We start from the raw sequence: 21,422 nt of genomic DNA on the forward strand, positions 1-21,422 counted from the left end.
TTTGTGACCATGTCCCCTGCCATCTTACAAGTAGCACAGTTTCTATGTTAGGGAGTTATCCAGTTTGCACATGAGCTTGGGCTAAGAATAGTATCAATTGTGTATAGTTCTGAGGTGGTGTTTTTGACCATTTCTAGGAGAGTCATCAGTGCATATTGCGAGTTTGCAGATATGCAAGGAGTAGCTATGTTTGCCTTTTCATCTAGGTGTCCATTCAAGGTGCCTTGGCATATTAATCTCCTGAAATATTTCTGAAGCAGTCTGTAGAATAGCGTGTGAGAGTTTCTGTGATATTTTTGAACAACTTGATCATCCTCTGTATATGTACAGTGTTAAATTTTAAGTAGGTGCATTTGAAAATCATTGAAATTTGCATAACGGTAATTGTGCACCATTTGTTTAATAACCGGAGATCCATCTGAGTAACACAAAGGGTGTATTTAAAGCCAACCAAGAACAAACAGGAGTCTGTGATTTAAGAGTTTTCTTGACTGTTTTTAGGCTAGACTTGAAGGTGCACCCCGTCCTGAAGAAGAAGCTTTATGCTTCGAAACATCTCGATGCGCACAGGAGGTTATGTACATTGAATACAAAAGACCTCCACCACACTTTAACAATATCAGCACGGAGGTATATTGAAACTCTTTCTAGCCCTCACATTCCAGGTATTTTTTAATACTCACATATCCATTCACATCTGACCCTACCACTCACTATCCTCACGCACCACACATTGTGATTCAATCAGTGCTCCCGCGTAATCATAGGTTAGCAGCATGCCGCATTCCGTAGAGGGACCCGAAGAACCCTATGATGAAGCATGACACCAAGGGCCCTTTTGGTGTGTGAGGGGTATTTAAAGAACACTATGTGCTCCCCACCATTGTAGGAAACACACCCAATCCTGGACCTTGTGCCCCTGGTTTCGTCTATCCTACCTGGGTGGATTTTATTTCTTTATAAACTATAGTCGGGGAAAACGAATCCGCCCCTTGTGTCCTTGTGGACACGTTCCCTCCCCAATCCCCCTTTTGTTATATATGAACCTACTTTATTCCGCTAGCCCCAGCAACTTATCCTAGCCAGACTGTAGCCTTGTTCCTAACACAAACCTGTTACATCATCCAAACCTTGCCTTTAGCTACATTACGTATGCAGTGTTACTAATCCGAACACAAACCCTTACCCCTAAACGCCTACTCTAAACTTGGTTGAAACTCCTACCTGGACTCTTACATAACCTCTATGCTGAACGTATGCACAACCTACTTCAAACCCTGATCCTAACACACCTTGAACCCTACATTAACATTCTCTATTCTTACACTATAACTGACCTGACCATAACTCAAATTCTAACCATTACCCTTACGCATCACTGACACTGACCTTTGCACATATTCTGTGCCTGCTCCTCACAATGACCTTTACTTTAGACCAGTCCTTGACACAAACCTTTAGCATATGCTTGTCTTTGAAACTGATCTGTATTTCAAGGCTATCATTGGCACTGACCTTTGCCCTTAGTCTAAACTTGCAGATAACCTTTAATCTCATCTTATTTTCCTAATTTCGACGAAATAATTTTCTCATTTGAATTCTAATGCATTTGTTTTTTTTATTTCAATGTTTTTGTCCAAGATGTATTGCATTGAAGGGACATGACAGTCTCTTATGCCTGGATCACAAATGGACAACAATACTGTTTTGACTCAGTCATAAAGTTCATAGGCAGAGGCGGATGTCAGCAAAACACCAAGGTTAATTTCCATTCGATTTCATTTCATTCGTAGCTGTCAGTCGACCGGTGCATGCGCTTTGTGCACTTCAGGAATCGAGCTGCTGCTCGTTTTTAATACAACCTTGTTTTATATTTTATTTCAGCTTAGTTAATTCTCCCCTGTTTTTAATAGCGCTGACTGCGCTTGGCCCTCACTTGCACTCTAACTCAGGGAAACTCACCGCTGTTTGGCGGGTCCGCTTCCCGGCGCAGGTCCGTTCTGTAGCGCCATCTTGGATGCGGATGGTGCCGAGTCTTAGCGCTGATTGGCAGGCATAGCGCTCTAGTCGCCAGGAGGACGCTAGGCGTGTATTTAAGTGAGGTAAACTGTCTGTTCTTCCTTCGTAGCTGTCAGTCGACCGGTGCATGCGCTTTGTGCACTTCAGGAATCGAGCTGCTGCTCGTTTTTAATACAACCTTGTTTTATATTTTATTTCAGCTTAGTTAATTCTCCCCTGTTTTTAATAGCGCTGACTGCGCTTGGCCCTCACTTGCACTCTAACTCAGGGAAACTCACCGCTGTTTGGCGGGTCCGCTTCCCGGCGCAGGTCCGTTCTGTAGCGCCATCTTGGATGTGGATGGTGCCGAGTCTTAGCGCTGATTGGCAGGCATAGCGCTCTAGTCGCCAGGAGGACGCTAGGCGTGTATTTAAGTGAGGTAAACTGTCTGTTCTTCCTTCGTAGCTGTCAGTCGACCGGTGCATGCGCTTTGTGCACTTCAGGAATCGAGCTGCTGCTCGTTTTTAATACAACCTTGTTTTATATTTTATTTCAGCTTAGTTAATTCTCCCCTGTTTTTAATAGCGCTGACTGCGCTTGGCCCTCACTTGCACTCTAACTCAGGGAAACTCACCGCTGTTTGGCGGGTCCGCTTCCCGGCGCAGGTCCGTTCTGTAGCGCCATCTTGGATGTGGATGGTGCCGAGTCTTAGCGCTGATTGGCAGGCATAGCGCTCTAGTCGCCAGGAGGACGCTAGGCGTGTATTTAAGTGAGGTAAACTGTCTGTTCTTCCTTCGTAGCTGTCAGTCGACCGGTGCATGCGCTTTGTGCACTTCAGGAATCGAGCTGCTGCTCGTTTTTAATACAACCTTGTTTTATATTTTATTTCAGCTTAGTTAATTCTCCCCTGTTTTTAATAGCGCTGACTGCGCTTGGCCCTCACTTGCACTCTAACTCAGGGAAACTCACCGCTGTTTGGCGGGTCCGCTTCCCGGCGCAGGTCCGTTCTGTAGCGCCATCTTGGATGTGGATGGTGCCGAGTCTTAGCGCTGATTGGCAGGCATAGCGCTCTAGTCGCCAGGAGGACGCTAGGCGTGTAATTAAGTGAGCCATGCTGACGCGCAGCGGACACGCGCAGCGGGGACGCCAGACTGACGCCGGAGTTACGCCAGAGTTCAGCCCGTCTGCGCCCGTCCGCGCTGAGGACGGGCTGCAGGACGTGCTGGACCCTGGGACTCCCGACTTATCCTTCTCCCCCACCCGTGATGATTTGTTTTGCAACCTGCTGTCACTGAGACCCCCTGCGCACTTCTGTCATCATCGGCTCAGCCCGGAGGTATTGCTTCAGGCGCATACGTGTCCTTCCTGTAAAATTTCTTTTAATTTTTCCAGTCTGGCCTGTAGGCGTTCTGCTCCTCCGGCGGCTGTCTGTCACACCCCCCAATCCAAACATGGCTTTTTGATTAACGCACGTTCCTTGATCAGACATGGGATTGAATTTCATGACTTTGTTAGCACGAGGCATCCCGACTGGGTCTTTGTTACCGAGACTTGGGCCTCTGATTCCTCTGGTCATGACCTTCTTTTAGCCATACCTGAAGGATACACCCTCTTGAGGTTAGATAGAGAACGCGGTAGAGGTGGTGGGATAGCTATTCTTTTTAAATCCACACTTTCTTGCACCATAAAACCCCTATCGGTTCCTGCTGACCCCTTTGAGGCCCTATATTTCTGTATTGTGCATGCTCCTTCGAGCTCTTTTTCTGGTATTCTACTTTATAGGCCTCCCGGTCCCAAAGTTAATTTCTGCCCAGAATTCTTCAGAATTTTGGAACCCTACTTTGGCAGACCACATCTTACCATTTTGGGGGATATCAATTTCCATTTAGAGGATATGGCCTCTAAAGATACTTCCTCCTTGCTTAATTCATTGGAGGCGTGCGACTTTGTTCAAAGAGTTCTCTACCCGACCCACAAGGCAGGGCACACCCTGGATGGGATTTTTTCGAATGACTCCAGATTAACTGTTGGTACGCTGGTACCGATCACTTGGTCCGACCACCTAGCAGTCCCATTTTCCCTAGACATCCCCTGCTCTGATGTTGATTTGGGTACTGGCAAAAAATACTCTAAAAGGAGCTTCAGAAATTTCACAAACGAGGCTCTTGCCCCTTTTATTCTTAACACCAATATCACATCTCAGCGGAAGGTGGATGAGTCGGCTCAAGAACTCACCGATGCGATTACCAGAGCCGCAGATGAATTGGCCCCCCCCCTCTTTGAAATCTGTAGCTCGACAGAAGCCAACTGCCCCTTGGTTTTCATCGGATCTGAAGTTTCTTAGGCAGAAATGCAGACAGAAGGAACGAGGATGGCGTAAATCCTGGGATCCCAAAGATCGAGAAGTCTATAAGAGCCTGTTACGAGAGTACAAAAATAGAGTGATTAAGGAAAAACAGGATTATTTTACTAACTTAACCTGTTCTTTAACATCTTCTAAAGAGCTCTTTAAAATTGTGGATTCACTGTGCTCTCTCCAGGTACCAGACCCTGTGGTTGCTTCACAGGAGCTATGCAACAACATATCGGATTTCTTCTACAAAAAATAGAGGATATCTACATAGCTCTACAATCGCAGAGGAACTCTCTGAGTTCTGAGGACTCTTCCCGAATTAAACTGCTGGAATCTTGGAGCAGAGACACTCCCCAGTCCCTCGAACAGTTCCCTGCTCTTTCTTTGGAGGGACTTAATAGCCTGTTGGACAAAACAAAATCGTCTTCCCCATTGGACCCAGTTCCTTTGAAACAACTAAAGAACTGTAGAGATATAATTCTTCCTCCGATGCTGGAAGTAATGAATGGAGCCTTGGAACAAGGCATCTTTCCATCACTTTGGAAGAAAGCCATTGTAAAGCCGCTGCTGAAAAAGGCCACCCTAGACCCCGGAGTACTGAAGAACTTCAGACCCATCTCCCTTCTGCCGGCCCCTGCCAAGATGTTGGAGACCCACTTGAACCTTCACCTTTCTAACTTCCTTGATGCCTCAGGTTTCTTGGATGGGTCCCAACATGGCTTTAGAAAGCTGCATAGCACGGAGTCTGCCTTGACTAAGGTCATGGATAACATCCGCAGGAAAGTTGACTTGGGTCAAACCACCGTGCTGGTGCTGCTGGACCTTACAGCAGCATTCGACACCCTGTCTCCCCTTACCTTAACATCCAGGTTGAAGGAGGCAGGTACAGAAGGACCGGCCCTCAGTCTCCTGAGCTCCTTTTTACATCAACGAGAGCAGCGTGTCATGCTAGGTGAGTACCTCTCCCCTGCTAAGTCTTTGCAATGCGGGGTGCCACAGGGGTCGGCATTGAGTCCGACCCTGTTCAACATCTACGTGGCCCCCCTTGCAAGACTAGTAAGATCTCAGGGGATGGAGGTAGTGTCGTATGCCGACGACACGCAGATTATGGTATCCCTGACCCACTCTGTGATTGAAGCCGCGTCAAACTTTAGGGCCTGCATGCAACTCGTTGCAGAGTGGATGATTTTCAACTCCCTAAAGTTGAACGGGGACAAGACAGAGGTCCTGGTCTTTGGCAAAGACCAGGGCATGTGGTCAGGTGAGTGGTGGCCTCCTTCTCTAGGCATCTGCCCCACACCTACACAATCTGCCAGGAACCTTGGTGTCATTTTTGACACCCAGCTCTCTATGGAGCTTCAGGTCAATCGAACGGTGGCTACCTATTGGGGCGTCATTAGGACCCTGAAAAGGATTGTCCATTATCTTTCCTCACAGGCACGGAAACAGGTGGTGATCGCCCTTGTTGGCTCAAGGCTTGATTACTGTAATTCACTCTATGGCGGGGCCAACAAGGGCCTTCTGCAGCGCCTGCAGGTCATACAAAATGCGGCAGCGCGTTTCGCCCTTGCCCTGCCTTGGCTGTCATCTATGACCTTGGCGAGGAAGAATCTCCACTGGCTCCCTATTCCCTCAAGGATCACGTTCAAACTTCTCTGTCTAACATACAAGGCTTTAAGTGCAGGTTCGGCTGATGCCCTTGGATCCCTACTTACTAGATATGTCCCGAATAGATGCCTTCGCTCTAGTGAGCTCAATCAATTGTTAATCCCTCGAGCCAAGAAGGCTAGATGGGGGAGCAAAGCTTTTTCCATCCTGGCACCCCAGATGTGGAATTCACTCCCCCTTGAGATCAAGTCATTGCCTTCTCTTGATCTTTTCAGGAAGTCACTGAAAACTTGGCTTTTTATTAAAGCATATCAGTAAGCTTTGTTTCTGACTATTGACAGCTGGTTATTTGATTTAGGCGCCTTGACGCCCATTGGGCATAGCTGCGCATTATAAATGCCATTTCATTCATTCATTCATTCATTCATTAAATTCCATGTTCTAAAAACAGTACAGATCAGCAGAAGAAGAGAAGAATGAGTATGCAATAGCATCCTGAAAGGTGCTCACCTACGACCAAACTTGATAGAATTAGGGCCACATGTACGAACAAAAGGTTTTGCCACTCGCAAATGTGATTTTTAGCGACTCTCAATTTGCGAGTCACAAAACCTGATGTACAACAGTGTCTCAGACACTGCTTGCGATTCCCAACTTGGTTGCATGGAGTCTGCCTCATTAATATTCATGAGGCAGGTTGCACTTTGTGACCTATTGAGAACGGCCGGTGCTCACAGGGGTGGTGGCTTGCTGGGGTCAGCAGACCACCACGTCTAAGACTGCTCTTTAAATAAAACTGTTTTTTTTCCAAATGCCTTAAAGAAAACCAGGATGCAAAAAAAATAAAAAGAAAAGAAAAGTAGGTTTCCTTTGCATTTTTAGGGCTCGGCCTACGTCACCACGAAGTGGGGCGGAGCTCCGAGCTCCGAGCTCCTATTGTAAAAGAAAAAGGAAAAAAAAAAGTGTCTTTAGGGGTCTGGGCAGCAACATTCCTTAGTGCGCAAGCTTTTTTAATGGCATCTGCTAAGTGATTCGTCTTCGCTGTGCTGTCTTTTTAGTAGCCTTGACGCCATAGGCTATATTTAATTTCTGTCAGCCATTGTTGGCATTTTCATGGCATTTTCTGTGTGGTTACGCGCACGGCAGACTATTAATCTTAATTAGGAGCTGTCAGAGTGCCCGTGTAATGCAATCCAGATGGTGGGAGCGCGTTCACCATTCAGCATTGCATTGCATGTATCAGGCGCGCGTGTAACATGTACCTTTCGCGCACGGCAGTCCATTAATTTTAATTAGGAGCTGTCAGGGTGCTCCTCCAAATGCAATCCAGATGGTGGGAGCACGTTCACCATTGCATGTATTATGAGGGCAGGAGGCCTTTTGTTTCTGTCAACATACTTTCCTTTCTTCATTTAAGTTACTAATTTCACATTCTTTGAAAAGTACACTTTTGTTGTCTTATGGCTTATCTAAAATGTTAAAGAAACATTACATCGCCTATCCTGCCGGTAACATAAACTTAATAGCTGGCTTGAAACTTTATACATGTCTTTCACTATTTTTTATTAAGAATCTTTTGCATTTTGCAAAGTTATTTGAGTAGCCTTGGGCAATGTGTCCCACTCAGCATCCACATGCTAACACAGAACAATAAATTGGCAGGGCAGGCATAATTCCGTATGCACAGTGTCATCTGATATGAGCACAGTAATCAATTAGTGGCTAACCTATGGTAGAACACTTGTGGTGGCTAGCCTTTTCAGAGCCATTCTGCACACAGGCTGCACTAACCCAACTCCAGGCATAAAGGTGGGCACCAGCATGCAGACATTAAGGGGCACATTTATGAAGGCCTTGCGCCGCCGGTGCGTCACTTTTTCCCATGTTAAAAATGACGCACCGGCGGCGCAAGGCCTTCATAAATATTCCCATAAGTTTACACATAATTTAAAATCCTTTGCCCTCCTCCCATCGTAGCATATTGCGTAAAAAGGAAACCTCGACGGCTGTAAGAGCAGATTTACCTCAGTCATTAATTCATGTATACATTTTTTCTTTTATAAAGCAGGAAAATTCAACGTAGATTCAGGAAGTTTAGATCCATGCCATATTTTTAGGATAAGAACTTACTAAGTAAATCGTTTGCATTTAGACCAGTTACATGTATATTTATTTTATATGGATGTCATCAAAATCTGACGTGTATCCGACTCCAAACTGATCTATAATGGCTTCCTCTGATATACATTAAATATATTAACCATGTATATATCAAACTCCACAAACTGAACTGCTTATTCGTGCTTAATTAAAAGCTGTTACCCAACAGAACACATTATTTTATTTTAAACCTGTGCACCTAGACATAGAGTAGTGAGTTCAGAGTAGTGAGTGCAGAGTAGTGAGTGCAGAGTAGTGAGTGCAGAGTAGTGAGTGCAGAGTAGAGAGTGCAGAGTAGAGAGTGCAGAGTAGAGAGTGCAGAGTAGAGAGTGCAGAGTAGAGAGTAGTGAGTGCTGAGTAGTGAGTGCAGAGTAGTGAGTGCAGAGTAGTGAGTGCAGAGTGCAGAGTAGTGAGTAGTGAGTGCAGAGTAGTGAGTGCAGAGTAGTGAGTGCAGAGTAGTGAGTGCAGAGTAGTGAGTGCATAGTGAGTGCAGAGTAGTGAGTGCAGAGTAGTGAGTGCAGAGTAGTGAGTAGTGAGTGCAGAGTAGTGAGTGCAGAGTAATGAGTGCAGAGTAGTGAGTGCAGAGCAGTGAGTGCAGAGCAGTGAGTGCAGAGTAGTGAGTGCAGAGTAGTGAGTGCAGAGTAGAGAGTAGTGAGTGCAGAGTAGTGAGTGCAGAGTAGTGAGTGCAGATTAGTGAGTAGTGAGTTGTGAGTGCAGAGTAGTGAGTGCAGAGTAGTGAGTGCAGAGTAGTGAGTGCAGAGTAGTGAGTGCATAGTAGTGAGTAGTGAGTGCAGAGTAATGAGTAGTGAGTGTAGAGTAGTGAGTGTAGAGTAGTGAGTGTAGAGTAGTGAGTGTAGAGTAGTGAGTAGTGAGTGTAGTGAGTGTAGAGTAGTGAGTGTAGAGTAGTGAGTGTAGAGTAGTGAGTGCAGAGTAGTGAGTAGTGAGTGCAGAGTAGTGAGTAGTGAGTAGTGAGTGCAGAGTAGTGAGTAGTGAGTGCAGAGTAGTGAGTGCAGAGTAGTGAGTGCAGAGTAGTAAGTAGTGAGTGCAGAGTAGTGAGTGCAGAGTAGTAAGTAGTGAGTGCAGAGCAGTGAGTGCAGAGCAGTGAGTGCAGAGCAGTGAGTGCAGAGCAGTGAGTACAGAGCAGTGAGTGCAGAGCAGTGAGTGCAGAGCAGTGAGTGCAGAGTAGTGAGTGCAGAGTAGTGAGTGCAGAGTAGTGAGTAGTGAGTGCAGAGTAGTGAGTAGTGACTGCAGAGTAGTGAGTGCAGATCAGTGAGTGCAGAGTAGTGAGTGCAGAGTAGAGTAGTGAGTGCAGAGCAGTGAGTGCAGAGCAGTGAGTGCAGAGCAGTGAGTGCATAGCAGTGAGTGCATAGCAGTGAGTAGTGAGTGCAGAGTAGTGAGTAGTGAGTGCAGAGTAGTGAGTAGTGAGTGCAGAGTAGTGAGTGCAGAGTAGTGAGTGCAGAGTAGTGAGTGCAGAGTAGAGTAGTGAGTAGTGAGTGCAGAGTAGTGAGTGCAGAGTAGTGTGTGCAGAGTAGTGAGTGCAGAGTAGTGAGTACTGAGTGCAGAGTAGTGAGTGCAGAGTAGTGAGTAGTGAGTGCAGAGTAGTGAGTGCAGAGTAGTGAGTGCAGAGTAGTGAGTGCAGAGTAGTGAGTAGTGAGTGCAGAGTAGTGAGTAGTGAGTGCAGAGTAGTGAGTAGTGAGTGCAGAGTAGTGAGTGCAGAGTAGTGAGTGCAGAGTAGTGAGTAGTGAGTGCAGAGTAGTGAGTAGTGAGTGCAGAGTAGTGAGTGCAGAGTAGTAAGTGCAGAGTAGTAAGTGCAGAGTAGTGAATGTAGTGTAGTGAGTGCAGAGTAGTGAGTAGTGAGTTCAGAGTAGTGAGTGCAGAGTAGTGAGTAGTGAGTGCAGAGTAGTGAGTAGTGAGTGCAGAGTAGTGAGTAGTGAGTGCAGAGTAGTGAGTAGTGAGTGCAGAGTAGTGAGTGCAGAGTAGTGAGTGCAGAGAGTAGTGAGTGCAGAGTAGTGAGTGCAGAGAGTAGTGAGTGCAGAGTAGTGAGTGCAGAGTAGTGAGTGCAGAGTAGTGAGTGCAGAGTAGTGAGTGCTGAGTAGTGAGTGCTGAGTAGTGAGTGTAGTGAGTAGTGAGTGTAGTGAGTGTAGAGTAGTGAGTGTAGAGTAGTGAGTGTAGAGTAGTGAGTGCAGAGTAGTGAGTGCAGAGTAGTGAGTAGTGAGTGCAGAGTAGTGAGTAGTGAGTGCAGAGTAGTGAGTAGTGAGTGCAGAGTAGTGAGTAGTGAGTGCAGAGTAGTGAGTGCAGAGTAGTGAGTGCAGAGTAGTAAGTAGTGAGTGCAGAGTAGTGAGTGCAGAGTAGTGAGCGCAGAGTAGTAAGTGCAGAGCAGTGAGTGCAGAGCAGTGAGTGCAGAGCAGTGAGTGCAGAGTAGTGAGTGCAGAGTAGTGAGTAGTGAGTGCAGAGTAGTGAGTAGTGAGTAGTGAGTAGTGAGTAGTGAGTGCAGAGTAGTGAGTAGTGAGTGCAGAGTAGTGAGTGCAGAGTAGTGAGTGCAGAGTAGTGAGTAGTGAGTGCAGAGTAGTGAGTAGTGAGTGCAGAATAGTGAGTAGTGAGTGCAGAGTATTGAGTAGTGAGTGCAGAGTAGTGAGTAGTGAGTGCAGAGTAGTGAGTGCAGAGTAGTGAGTGCAGAGTAGTGAGTAGTGAGTTCAGAGTAGTGAGTGCAGAGTAGTGAGTAGTGAGTGCAGAGTAGTGAGTAGTGAGTAGTGAGTGCAGAGTAGTGAGTAGTGAGTGCAGAGTAGTGAGTAGTGAGTGCAGAGTAGTGAGTGCAGAGTAGTGAGTGCAGAGTAGTGAGTAGTGAGTACAGAGTGCAGAGTAGTGAGTGCTGTTGAGTGCAGAGTGATGTGTGCTGTGTGCTGTTGAGTGCAGAGTGCTGTGTGCTGTTGAGTGCAGAGTGCTGGGTATTGGCAATGTAAATGACAATGCCATTTATTTATGATTTAAAGAAAAAAAAAGAAATGTCATGAGCAATGCCAATAGCTCTACCTTTAATGATGCCGAGACCATTGCATTGTAAATGCTTGTTTAAGAGTAGGCAGTGGTCCCTTGGGGACCCCTTCCCCTTTGCAACTGGCTTACCACCTACTTGAAGTAGGCGGTAGACTGGGATTGTTCTGCAACTGCATTCCAGTCACAAAACAATTGTACATCCCCTGCGACTTGCTATTAGGAACGGACGCCCTTTGCATGCCCCTTCCTAATAGCGACTCTCAAAGACTATTTTACAAGTCAGTAATAGGTTACAGTCTCACAAAATAGGGTTGGTACATGGCAAAAGCTGTTTTAGCAGTCTCAAACGGGCCGAATCTCCACTTGCGACGCAAAAAACGGTTGTATATGTGCCCCTAGGTTAAGTTTTATATCCTTTTCTGGAAATAATTATTGCTTTGCTTTTTAACAAGACTCAATAAAACACTTTCAGTCTAAGATTGTGCAGATTCTGTGGAATTTGTGTTACTTAACTAATTAAGAGCCCAAGTAATTGGTTAATGCTGCATCATACAAAAAGTACCTAATATAGCAATGGCATTTATATCTGAGATATATTGATCACTGGACTAACCTTGATGGATATCGCTGCAACGTTTCCTTACCTCGATAATGGTGTCCCCCGACAGGATGCAACAGTGCTGCTCTGCATCTAATGCACAGTCTCCATGCAAGACTGGCACAAAGCCCGAGATCAAGGAGTCCTTCACAGCCTCAGTGCCTGCCTGCAACACCTGTCTGCCGGACATCTTCCAGCCTCCAAAGGGCTAAGAAATAAAGAGAAGAAAAGAAACTTCAGAGCAGACATTCTTTTTTTTAAAACCACATTATTTTGTTTTGTATAGACACAATAAATCTAAATCAAACCAGCACAGTGCAAGATAGTAGCCTTGAGGTCTATCAGTTAGGGAGTGGGGGGTGGGGGGGAGGGGCAGGGTGTAGTTCGCTAATAGCGCATCTTCCTCAAGCATTGTGTCAATCAACCCTTCCACACAAAGGCCAGGGAGCCTCTGCCCCTTTTGGCATCCTTAAAGACGGTAACACTTTTGCACTCCACCCATTTGAAGAACTTTGTTTTCTATTGCTCCGCTCATGGGCCTGCGGCCTGTTTCCATTTAGACATAATTTGATGTTTGGCCAAAATCAGCACCAGGTCAATGAACCCAGTTGTGAGTTTCTTCTTAGCTCGGCGTGAGTAGAGTCCCAGCAAGCACGTTATAGGGGATAGTTCTGGGTTGTGGTCAGTGACGAAGAATTAAGGAACTTTGACCAGTCATCTGTTAGGTGCAGGCCCCCACAAACCATATGTGTCATCTCCACTCCTATAAGGTCATATGGGTTAAGCTTGCTGGCATAGGCGAAGAATGTGTTAATTCTACCAGGTGTAAGGTATGCCCTGGGGTCAAAGTAATACATTATGAATTTAAACTGTGCATTTTTAGACACCTTCGGATTGCAGCCAACATTTTTACCCAATCCTACTGTGTGATGGGGGCCCCATGTCCACTACTGATTTCTCTGTAAGGGGATGGGGGATGGTGTTGAGGTTGTTCATATCTGCTCTTAGTGGCTGGTAAAGATCAGATATGGCCTTGTGCATGCCAGATGTAGCATATAAAGTAGCATCCTGAGGTGTCTGAAGTTTATTGCTCTCCTATCCAGTGTTTTAGTTGCTATTACAGTTCCTTTCAACAGAAATTGCCCAGTAGAAAAATCAAACTCATCCCTTAATTCCTCAAAAGTTAGAAGTTTGTTGGCTCGAAACAGGTTACCTTGAGTCGTAATCTCTCATCCTGATCACTCAAGCAGCCCCTTCCAACTGCACTTAAGCGGAAGTACAGTGAGGAATTGCAAGGGGATTGCGGGCGCATATAGGGCTTCTGTATGAGTTTTTAGCAGGCACACAAGGGTCTGACTACCTTTCACGATTCCTTTTCTTTGACGTCAGCCCATTTTTGATCTATTTATTTTTTTTTTTTTTTTTTTTTTTTTAATTTTTTAAACTTTTCTTTTACATCCAATATGTTTAAAACAATACACAGTCATTTACACCAAGTACAGATTTGTATCAATAAGCAAGTAAACAGAATAATAATAACCGAAACATCAATAAGGATGCCCACCGTGTTTCAGGCAACCGTGAACAGTAACGACAAAAAAAAGAAAAAAAACCACTAGACTACAAAATATTGCATCTTCATGACAACTATTAAAGTTACTGATTTTCTCAGCTGCCATCAAGGACAGCTTTCCTACATTTCCAATTCTCAATAGGTAGCCAAATCTTACTCCCTAGAGCTTTTGCCTTCCTTCCTTTTCTGTCATATATGGCCCTTTCCAGGTTGTAAGTAGATAGTAATCTTGCTACCCACGTCTGGAATGACGGTGCTGTTTTCTCCTTCCATGCTTTAGCTACAATTATCCTAAATACCGCCGTGACCATGAATAGAAATTCTGGATAGATTATATTTACATCTAGGCTTACGCCCAGGATTATAAGCTCCTCAGTTAGATTCGTTCGTATTCCCAAAGATTTATCCAGAAACTCTTCTATCGCCAATTTTAAAGTATACAATTGTGGGCAATTTGCAAACATATGTGTTATATTAGCCTCTGTGGAATTACATCTTGGGCACGTTATTCCAGAGGAGCCGCCCCAGCTGGCTATTCTGGCTGGTGTGTAATATAGTGAGTATATTGTTTTATAGTGCTGAGTTTGAAGTGTCGCTGAACATAAAATAGTTCGACCATAATCTAAAGAGGTTTGTAAGTCTTCTGGTCTTGCCTTTATCTGTTCTCTCCATTTAATGCTGTATTTTTCTCTATCATCTACCTTGTAAACTTGGAGCTCTGCATACAACTGTCTTATTGAACAAGCCAGGCTGCTTCCCAAGTATTCCATTATCCTGCAACACTTCATCCCTCCTGCACCCCCTGTTTTAGTGTGAAAATAGCTCCTCACTTGAAGGTATTTGAAGAAGTTATTACCAGTTATGCTATACCTTTGCTGTATATTTTGATATGATAGCATTACCCCCTCTGCGTCCAGTAGGTCCCCCAGTTTCTTAATCCCTTTCACCTCCCATTCACTCATAACTGTGTCATGAAAGATTTCCCTTGGGAGATCATTGTTCATATAGAGCCTTACATACCTGTTGTATCTTCCCAATCCCAGTTTTTTCCTTACTGCTTTCCAGACTTTATAGATCGCACTCAGGGTCTTAAATTTTGTGTGCTTAAAGTATGTAAAGTCCACTGTTGTCACTAAGGCATTTTCTGCCGCTTTACCTAGGAGAGCTTCATATACATTGGCCGGGCCCTTTCTTCCCACCTCCTCCTCCTGAGCACTTCCACCTAATAATCCTTTGGAATATTGTAGAGCCGTTGCCCAATAATAAAATCTAAAATCGGGTGCTCCCCAGCCTCCCCTTTCTCGTGATAGAGTTAAAAAACGGTATGCCCTACGTGTCTTCCCCTGGGCCCAAATTAATTTATTAATCGCTGATTCTATTTTATTAAACCATATACCTTCAAAAAAGAGTGGGATTGCCCTAAATAAATATAAGAATTTCGGAAAAGTAACCATTTTAACAAAATTGATTCTACCCATGAGAGTCAAGTGTAGATTGTTGACCCTCTCCAGATTGGTTTTAACTTTGTCTAGTATAGGTTCCATATTCAGCTCTACTAGTTTTTCCAGATCTGCCGTCACCTTAACACCCAAGTATTTTGTATCTGCGACAACTCTTGCGTCTGCAAATGCAATATGTCTATTCAAAACTATTTGTGTTTTCCCCCTATTTATCGAATAGCCTGACACCTCTCCGAATTTTCTTGCCTCCTGTTCTATTTCAGCTAGTGACTCCTCTGGTATAGGTGTTATAACAGCCACGTCGTCCGCGTAAGCAAATATTTTGTATTCTTTTTCAAACAAAGAAACTGGCTTAATCCGCCTATTTTTTGTCAGCTTTCTCAGATAGGGATCTAGATAAATAGCAAATAGTAGAGGTGAGGCTGGACATCCCTGCCTGGTTCCCCGTCTGATCTGTACTGCGTTGGAGTATGACCTATTAATGCGTATCCTAGCGCTGGGATGTTTATATAGTGCCTGGATTGCAGTTATATATCTTCGACCAATACCAGCCCACTCCATAGCCTTCCATAGATAGACCCAGGAGACCCTGTCAAAAGCCTTCTCAGCATCCAAAAATATAGCCGCGACAGGGTCCCCTGAGGCTGCTTCAGCGTCCAGAATTGTAATCAGCTGTCTGATATGTTCGGTAGTTCCTTTGCCGGGTATAAACCCATGCTGTGTAGGGGACACCACCTTCTCTATCACCTTACTTAATCTATTCGCCAATGCCTTAGAGAATATTTTTGCATCGGCATTGAGCAGTGTGATAGGTCTGTAAGAGCCCGGCTCAGTGGGTGGTTTATCTTTTTTTAATATGACAATTATATCAGCGCCCGCCCAAGATTTAGGAACTATTCTGCCTCCCTGTGCCAAGCTACAAATTGACCAAATGTCTTTAGCTACTACCTCCCAAAAAGTTTTATAAAATTCTACCGGGATCTGATCCTGACCAGTTGCTTTACCAGAGGGTAAGCTAAATATTGCATCCCTTATCTCCTGTATCGTTAGCTGCATATCCAATTTTTCCCTTTCTTCTACGCTCAATCCGTCTTGTAAACCTTCCCTTAAATACTCCAGGGTTTTCATCTCTATCTCTCCGTCCATTTTGTCCTGCTCATAAAGCCTCTCGTAAAATCTTCTGAACACCTCCTGTATCTCTTCAACTTTATTAACAATTACTCCATTATCATCCTTAATTTCTTTAATCTCTCCTGCAGCTAACGTTTGCCTAGTTCTTATCGCAAGCAAGTGCCCCACCCTCTCGTTGTATTCATAGCATTTTTCTTTATTCGCTAAGTATTTTCTTGCTGTTTTATGTGCCAAAGTGGCCCCTGTTTCCGCCTTTCGCTCCTCTATAGCCACTAATATCTGGTCAATGGGCTCTTGTCTCTCTATTGTATCTACTAGCATTTTCTCCAGCTCGATCAATGTTCTAATTTCCTCTTCCACCATCTCCTTTTCTTCTTTATTTCTACGTAATGTATAACTCAGCGTCTCCCCCCTTATTCCCGCTTTAAAACTATCCCAGACCATATCTGCCGAAGCGGAGTATCTATTTATATCCCAAAATTGGGTCATCCATACTTTCATCCTTGCAATATAGTCCTCATCTTTCAGCAGACCTCTCTCAAAAGTCCAGGTTGAGTTAGCTTTTCCTGCTTGTTTTGTCGTTGCTAGGCTCAATACCAGAGGGTTATGATCCGACATTATTCTCGGGAGACATTCTATTTCCGCCCTGCTAACTAGAGAGCTAGAAATAAAGAAGTAGTCTAGTCGAGCTACTGTTTGATGTGGTGCTGAATAAAACGTGCTACCAGCACCTATTGGGTTAAGTTCCAGCCATAAATCCACCATCGCATTGTGCCTGGCGAGGTTCTGTACTGCTCTATACACCTTCTTTTTCCTTCCCTGATATATACCTCCACTTGCATCCAATATTCCGTTCAGCCCATTAATGTTGAAATCCCCGCAACAGATCACTGGCTCTGGCCACAGGGCTAGCTCCCTATCAATAAAATCTAGTAATGTTGGGTCATCTTCATTTGGACCATATAGCGAGACCAAAGTGTATCTTACCCTAGCTACTTCTATGTCTAATATCACCCATCTTCCATCAGAATCCTCTTTTTTCTTTCTCACTAGAGCCACCCCTCTTCTGGCCAGAATTGCCACCCCCCTGTTTCTTCCCTCTTGACTTGTACTAGCAAGAATCTCAAATCCCATTTGACCAAGTAAAAACCTTTCTTCAGCTGCTATATGTGTTTCTTGTATACAAGTTATATCTATTTTCCAGTAGCGCAACAATGAAGATAACTTCTGTCTTTTTTCCATATTGTTAAGTCCGCAAATGTTAATCGACATTATCCTAACTGCCATACTACAGATTTAGGACTTGCCAGCTCCACATCTACTTTTTTGACTTTTTTGTCTTTTTCTATGCATTCTCTAAGTACTACACACCAAATTATACAAGCTTTACAAATCTGTATCTTTTTAAACCACCACCTTACACCCATGACTTCTTCACTTCCCTCTCCCCCCCCCCTAAGCGCCCCCCACCCCGAAAGCCCCCCCTCTGTGACAGGCAAATAGGTCATCCCTGACCTATGCGTGTCCGCTTAGCACTGTAGAGTCGCCCCCCCTCCCCTGCCCTCTTATAGCCTACTTCATTTTCTTATCATGTAAACTCAGGAATCCTACATTATTTCCTCCTATCCCCACTCTGTTCTTTTAGTTCTGTCAAAAATTCTCCCGCTTTTATTTCAGAAAAGAACATCCTAGTGCGCCCTGCTACTATGACCTTCAGTTTCGCTGGGAACATTAAGTATGCCTCTGCTCCATAGGACTTGAACTCATTAATCAGTTGTCTTAGCCTCCATCGCCTCTCCACTGTTATGTGACAAAAGTCGGGTCTTGCAAAGAAAGTTACTCCTTCCACTGATTTTTTAGCATCGGGCCTGGCTCTTTCCATAAGCTCTTGTCTTGCCAGGTAGTTACCAAAAAATACTAGCATAGCCCTGGGTAGTACTCCTGAGCCTTCCTTATGGTTTTTCCTTACGAAGAGTGGGTACCTGTGGGCCCTCTGCACCTCTTGTTCCCAGTTCCATGGTACCTCCGGGAATGCTCCCTTTAACAGCTTGACCACAAAGCCTCTGGGATCTTGGCCTTCAATCCCTTCCTCAATTCCCAGGAGTCTAGCATTATTGCGTCTCTGACGATTTTCCAAATCCTCCACCTTCCACTGTAAATCTTCCATGGCCTTATTCTGACCCTCTTTCCTCGTTTGCCACTCATTTACTTCATCCTCTAGGCGGCCAGTTCTTTCTTCCACCTCGATAACTCTTTCCTCCACCTCTTCAAATTTTTTATTTATTTTCCTGATGGAGGCTTGGATTTTTTTTGTATCATGTCTGGCTCTTCTGCTTTCCGCCCTTGCCTCCATTTGTATTTGTTTCAATGTGGAAAACATCAAGTCCAGCTTCCCCCCATCGTTTTGTAGCTCTTTTTCATCTTCCTTATATAGACTAGAGGTAGCTGAATAGTCCCACACAAGCCTTTTAGTTGTCCCCTTATGCAAGTTCTGTGGGGAGCCTGCTCTTCTTGCTGCAGATTTACACTTCTTTTGCGTGCCTCTCCCTCTCGAAATGTCGCTATCCTCAGAGCTTGAAAGTGAGCCTGACATGTCATTTTCCTCCTCACTGCTTGCTAATGTTGGCTCTGAATCTGACTCTGTTTCCTCTGGGACAGAAAAGAACCCATCACCATCGGCCCCTTCAGCCCCTATAGTGCAGGCCGCCCCTTCCATATTTCCATCAAGTGTCTCCTGTAACATAGCCTCTTTACTTTTGACTTTCAGCTGCTCTTCCCTCATTTCGTCCTCTACCTCTTTAAGAGCCTCCAGCATTTGTCCTGTATTTGTTATCAAGCCCCCACCGCTTGCCTCTCTCACCTCTCTCACCTCTTGGTCCGGCTCATAGTCCTGCAATACCGGCGTCTGCTCTTGCTCCAAAGCGCCGTCCGTCTGTGCCTGTGCCTGTGCTGTCGGCTGGTGCTCCGCTGGAAGCTCCGCGGGAAGCGTGAACTCCGGACACCCTGGTTGCTTGGCAACGCTTTGGCTTGCGTCCTCGAGGACGTTCTGGGCTGAGCCTGCGAGCGGTTTGACAGGCACGTCTTGCTGAGAATCTGGAGCTCCAAGGCTTCCCGATGCATCCGTCCTCACCCTGGCACCGAAAGCCTCGGACACCGAAGGTTGCCGATACACGGTATCGCTTCTCTTTCTTTCTGCCGCGTCTCGTATCCCTGGCGCGTTGCTGGCGCTTCTCATGGTTTGGTTTGCCATTTTCTCTTTTTCGCCGACTTTCTCCAATCTCCTTAATTGTGTCTTTGTTAAGGTGGAGACCGTGGGGGTTACCTTTTTGTTATTAGGTGGCGCTTTTATTTTGGGAATAGCGCCTGATCTGCTCGAATCCTTTTGGGGTATTTCTTTATTTGTAGCGCTTGTAGCGCTTGTAGCGCTCGAGGTGGTTAGCTGTTGCTGGGCTTTTCCTTTTCCTCGTGTAGCCATCCCTGCAGTCAGTAGATGGAGGATTCTGGAGTACCACGCTTTTGTTTTCTTGACTAGACTTGTAAAGTTGATAGAATCAGTAAATCCTCCGCGATAGATAAAGGCTGTAGGTCGCATCCTGCTTGTAGCTCGCATCCTGCTTGTAGCTCTCCATTAGCGCCTGAGTTTTTTTTTTAACTCGACAGCAGGAGAGGGGCCTGAGTGCGACTTACTCCCACAGCGCCTCGGCGGCCATCTTGCCTCCCCGTATCTTTCCTCGCCAGCCCATTTTTGATCTAAAAGAATTCTCATCAGTGGGCGTAGCAGTGGGGTGTTGGCTGTACCTGTCGCCTGCTCAGTAGCCCATCATATATCCATCCCATGAGCCATTGCAACTGTGCCGCCAATTAGTTTATCTCGAAGTCTGAGGCTGCCAGCCCTTCATCCATCACAGGTGGAATAGTTTGAACAGTGCTACTTTACACCTACCACCTCCCCATAATAAGTTCAGTAATATGGTATTCAACTCTTGAAATTTGCTTCTGGGGAGAATCACCGGTAATGTAGCAAAATCATAAAGCAGCCGTAGCAGGGCTACCATCTTGGCGATCGCTATCTGACCTACTACCAATATTGGGAAAGACTTCCAGAAGGCAACACTGGATACCAAGATTGCAAGGGCTACTCCTGTATTCAGTTTCCGCCCTAGATATGCAGACCCTCAGGTATTTTTTCAATGTTGGCTCGCAAAGCATTCCAAACTTATCTAGCGTCTAGTCCTAGAAGGATGTGATGTACAACATTCTGGTTTTTGCCAATATATGAGCAGCCCTGAGATGTCCCGAAAGGTGCTTAGTAGCTGCACCACCCTCCTTTGGTCTGTTAGGCCTTTTGTTGAGTAAAAGCAACATATCATCAGCTTATAGGGAGAAATAATGTGTAGAGCTGCGAGTCTGTATGCCTATGAAGTGAGATCAGATTTGAGCCCTGCTCACCAGTGGTTCCACCGCAATGGCAAACAGCAACGGGCATTCCTGTCTCGTACTTCGCTCTATTTGATACGGCTCAGAAATCACTCAGCCTGTTTGGTCCCTTGTTGTTGGAGCAGAGTATAACAGTCTTGTCCACTCAATGAACTCCAGCCCCAGACCCATGCAGTCCATTACAGTGTAAAGGTATCCTGGTATAGGCCTTCTCGATATCTACTGACATCTACCAGGTCTCCATAGTTATGTTCGGGGCATCCATCAGTTTAGGAAGTAAATTACCAATGCTTCCCTCATCGGTTGTGGTAGGACGTGACCCTCCTCTGCTGCTCAGCAGACAGCCATGAGTCGGCGTTAGCAGTTCTTTATTTTATTTTTAGAGTTTTATATAGCGCTAGCTAGACCCGGAGGTATCAGAGCGCTTTACATGAGGAAACAGCGTGTTATCAGTTACAGAAATTATACATTAATTACAGAAAAATTACAAATTCAATACAGTTATTGGTATGTCAAGTGTCAGGATTCAAAAAGAATAGGGGGAGCTGGCAGTAAATTGGAAGGAGGTAGCAGCGGAGAAAAAGGTGAGACAATATGTCCGAAGTCCGGCTGGGTAGGTGACATCCAAAGCAGTGTGCCAGGGCCAATCTCCCCTAAAGCTGTCGGAGCAGCTCCAGCGGGAATCGGCCATGCGGTTCGGGCTCCGCCAGACGAGTATAAGGTCAAGAATAACAGGGGGAGCTGGAAGACCACATTGGAAGGAGACAGCAGCGGAGAAAATGCAAGACATATGTCCGAGATCCGGCTGGGTAGGTGACGGCCAAAGCAGTGTGCCAGAGCCAGTCTCTCCTATAGCTGTCGGTGCAGTTCCACCGGGAATCGGCCATGCATTTCGGGCTCTGCCGGAGTTAGAGAGATGATAAGAAGGTGACCAAAAATCAAGAGTCAAGATCCATGTGAGTGGTCCATAGCCTAGCCACGAGTCTTCTCCTTGAAACTAGATGGGATCAGTGGAAGCCATTTAGGGTCAGGCACAGGGTGGTGCTCATGCCCCTAGTTGTTAGAGTCAAGCCAGTTCCCAGGATTGGGTTTATGAGCAATCAGGAGCTT

At 45.4% G+C, this 21,422-nt stretch overlaps 1 protein-coding gene across 1 annotated transcript in view; it reads right to left on the minus strand.

The window, feature by feature from the left end:
- The window catches only part of LOC144755369 (uncharacterized), a 231,370-nt gene that overhangs the window by 36,874 nt on the left and 173,074 nt on the right, over positions 1-21,422 (minus strand). The window contains exon 4 of the mRNA XM_078644200.1: positions 11,758-11,919. Coding sequence (XP_078500326.1) covers positions 11,758-11,919 — 162 coding nt within the window. The remainder of the gene's footprint in view (positions 1-11,757; positions 11,920-21,422) is intronic.

This window comes from Lissotriton helveticus, chromosome 5_1, assembly GCF_964261635.1.
Source record: "Lissotriton helveticus chromosome 5_1, aLisHel1.1, whole genome shotgun sequence".
Lineage (NCBI taxonomy): Eukaryota > Metazoa > Chordata > Amphibia > Caudata > Salamandridae > Lissotriton > Lissotriton helveticus.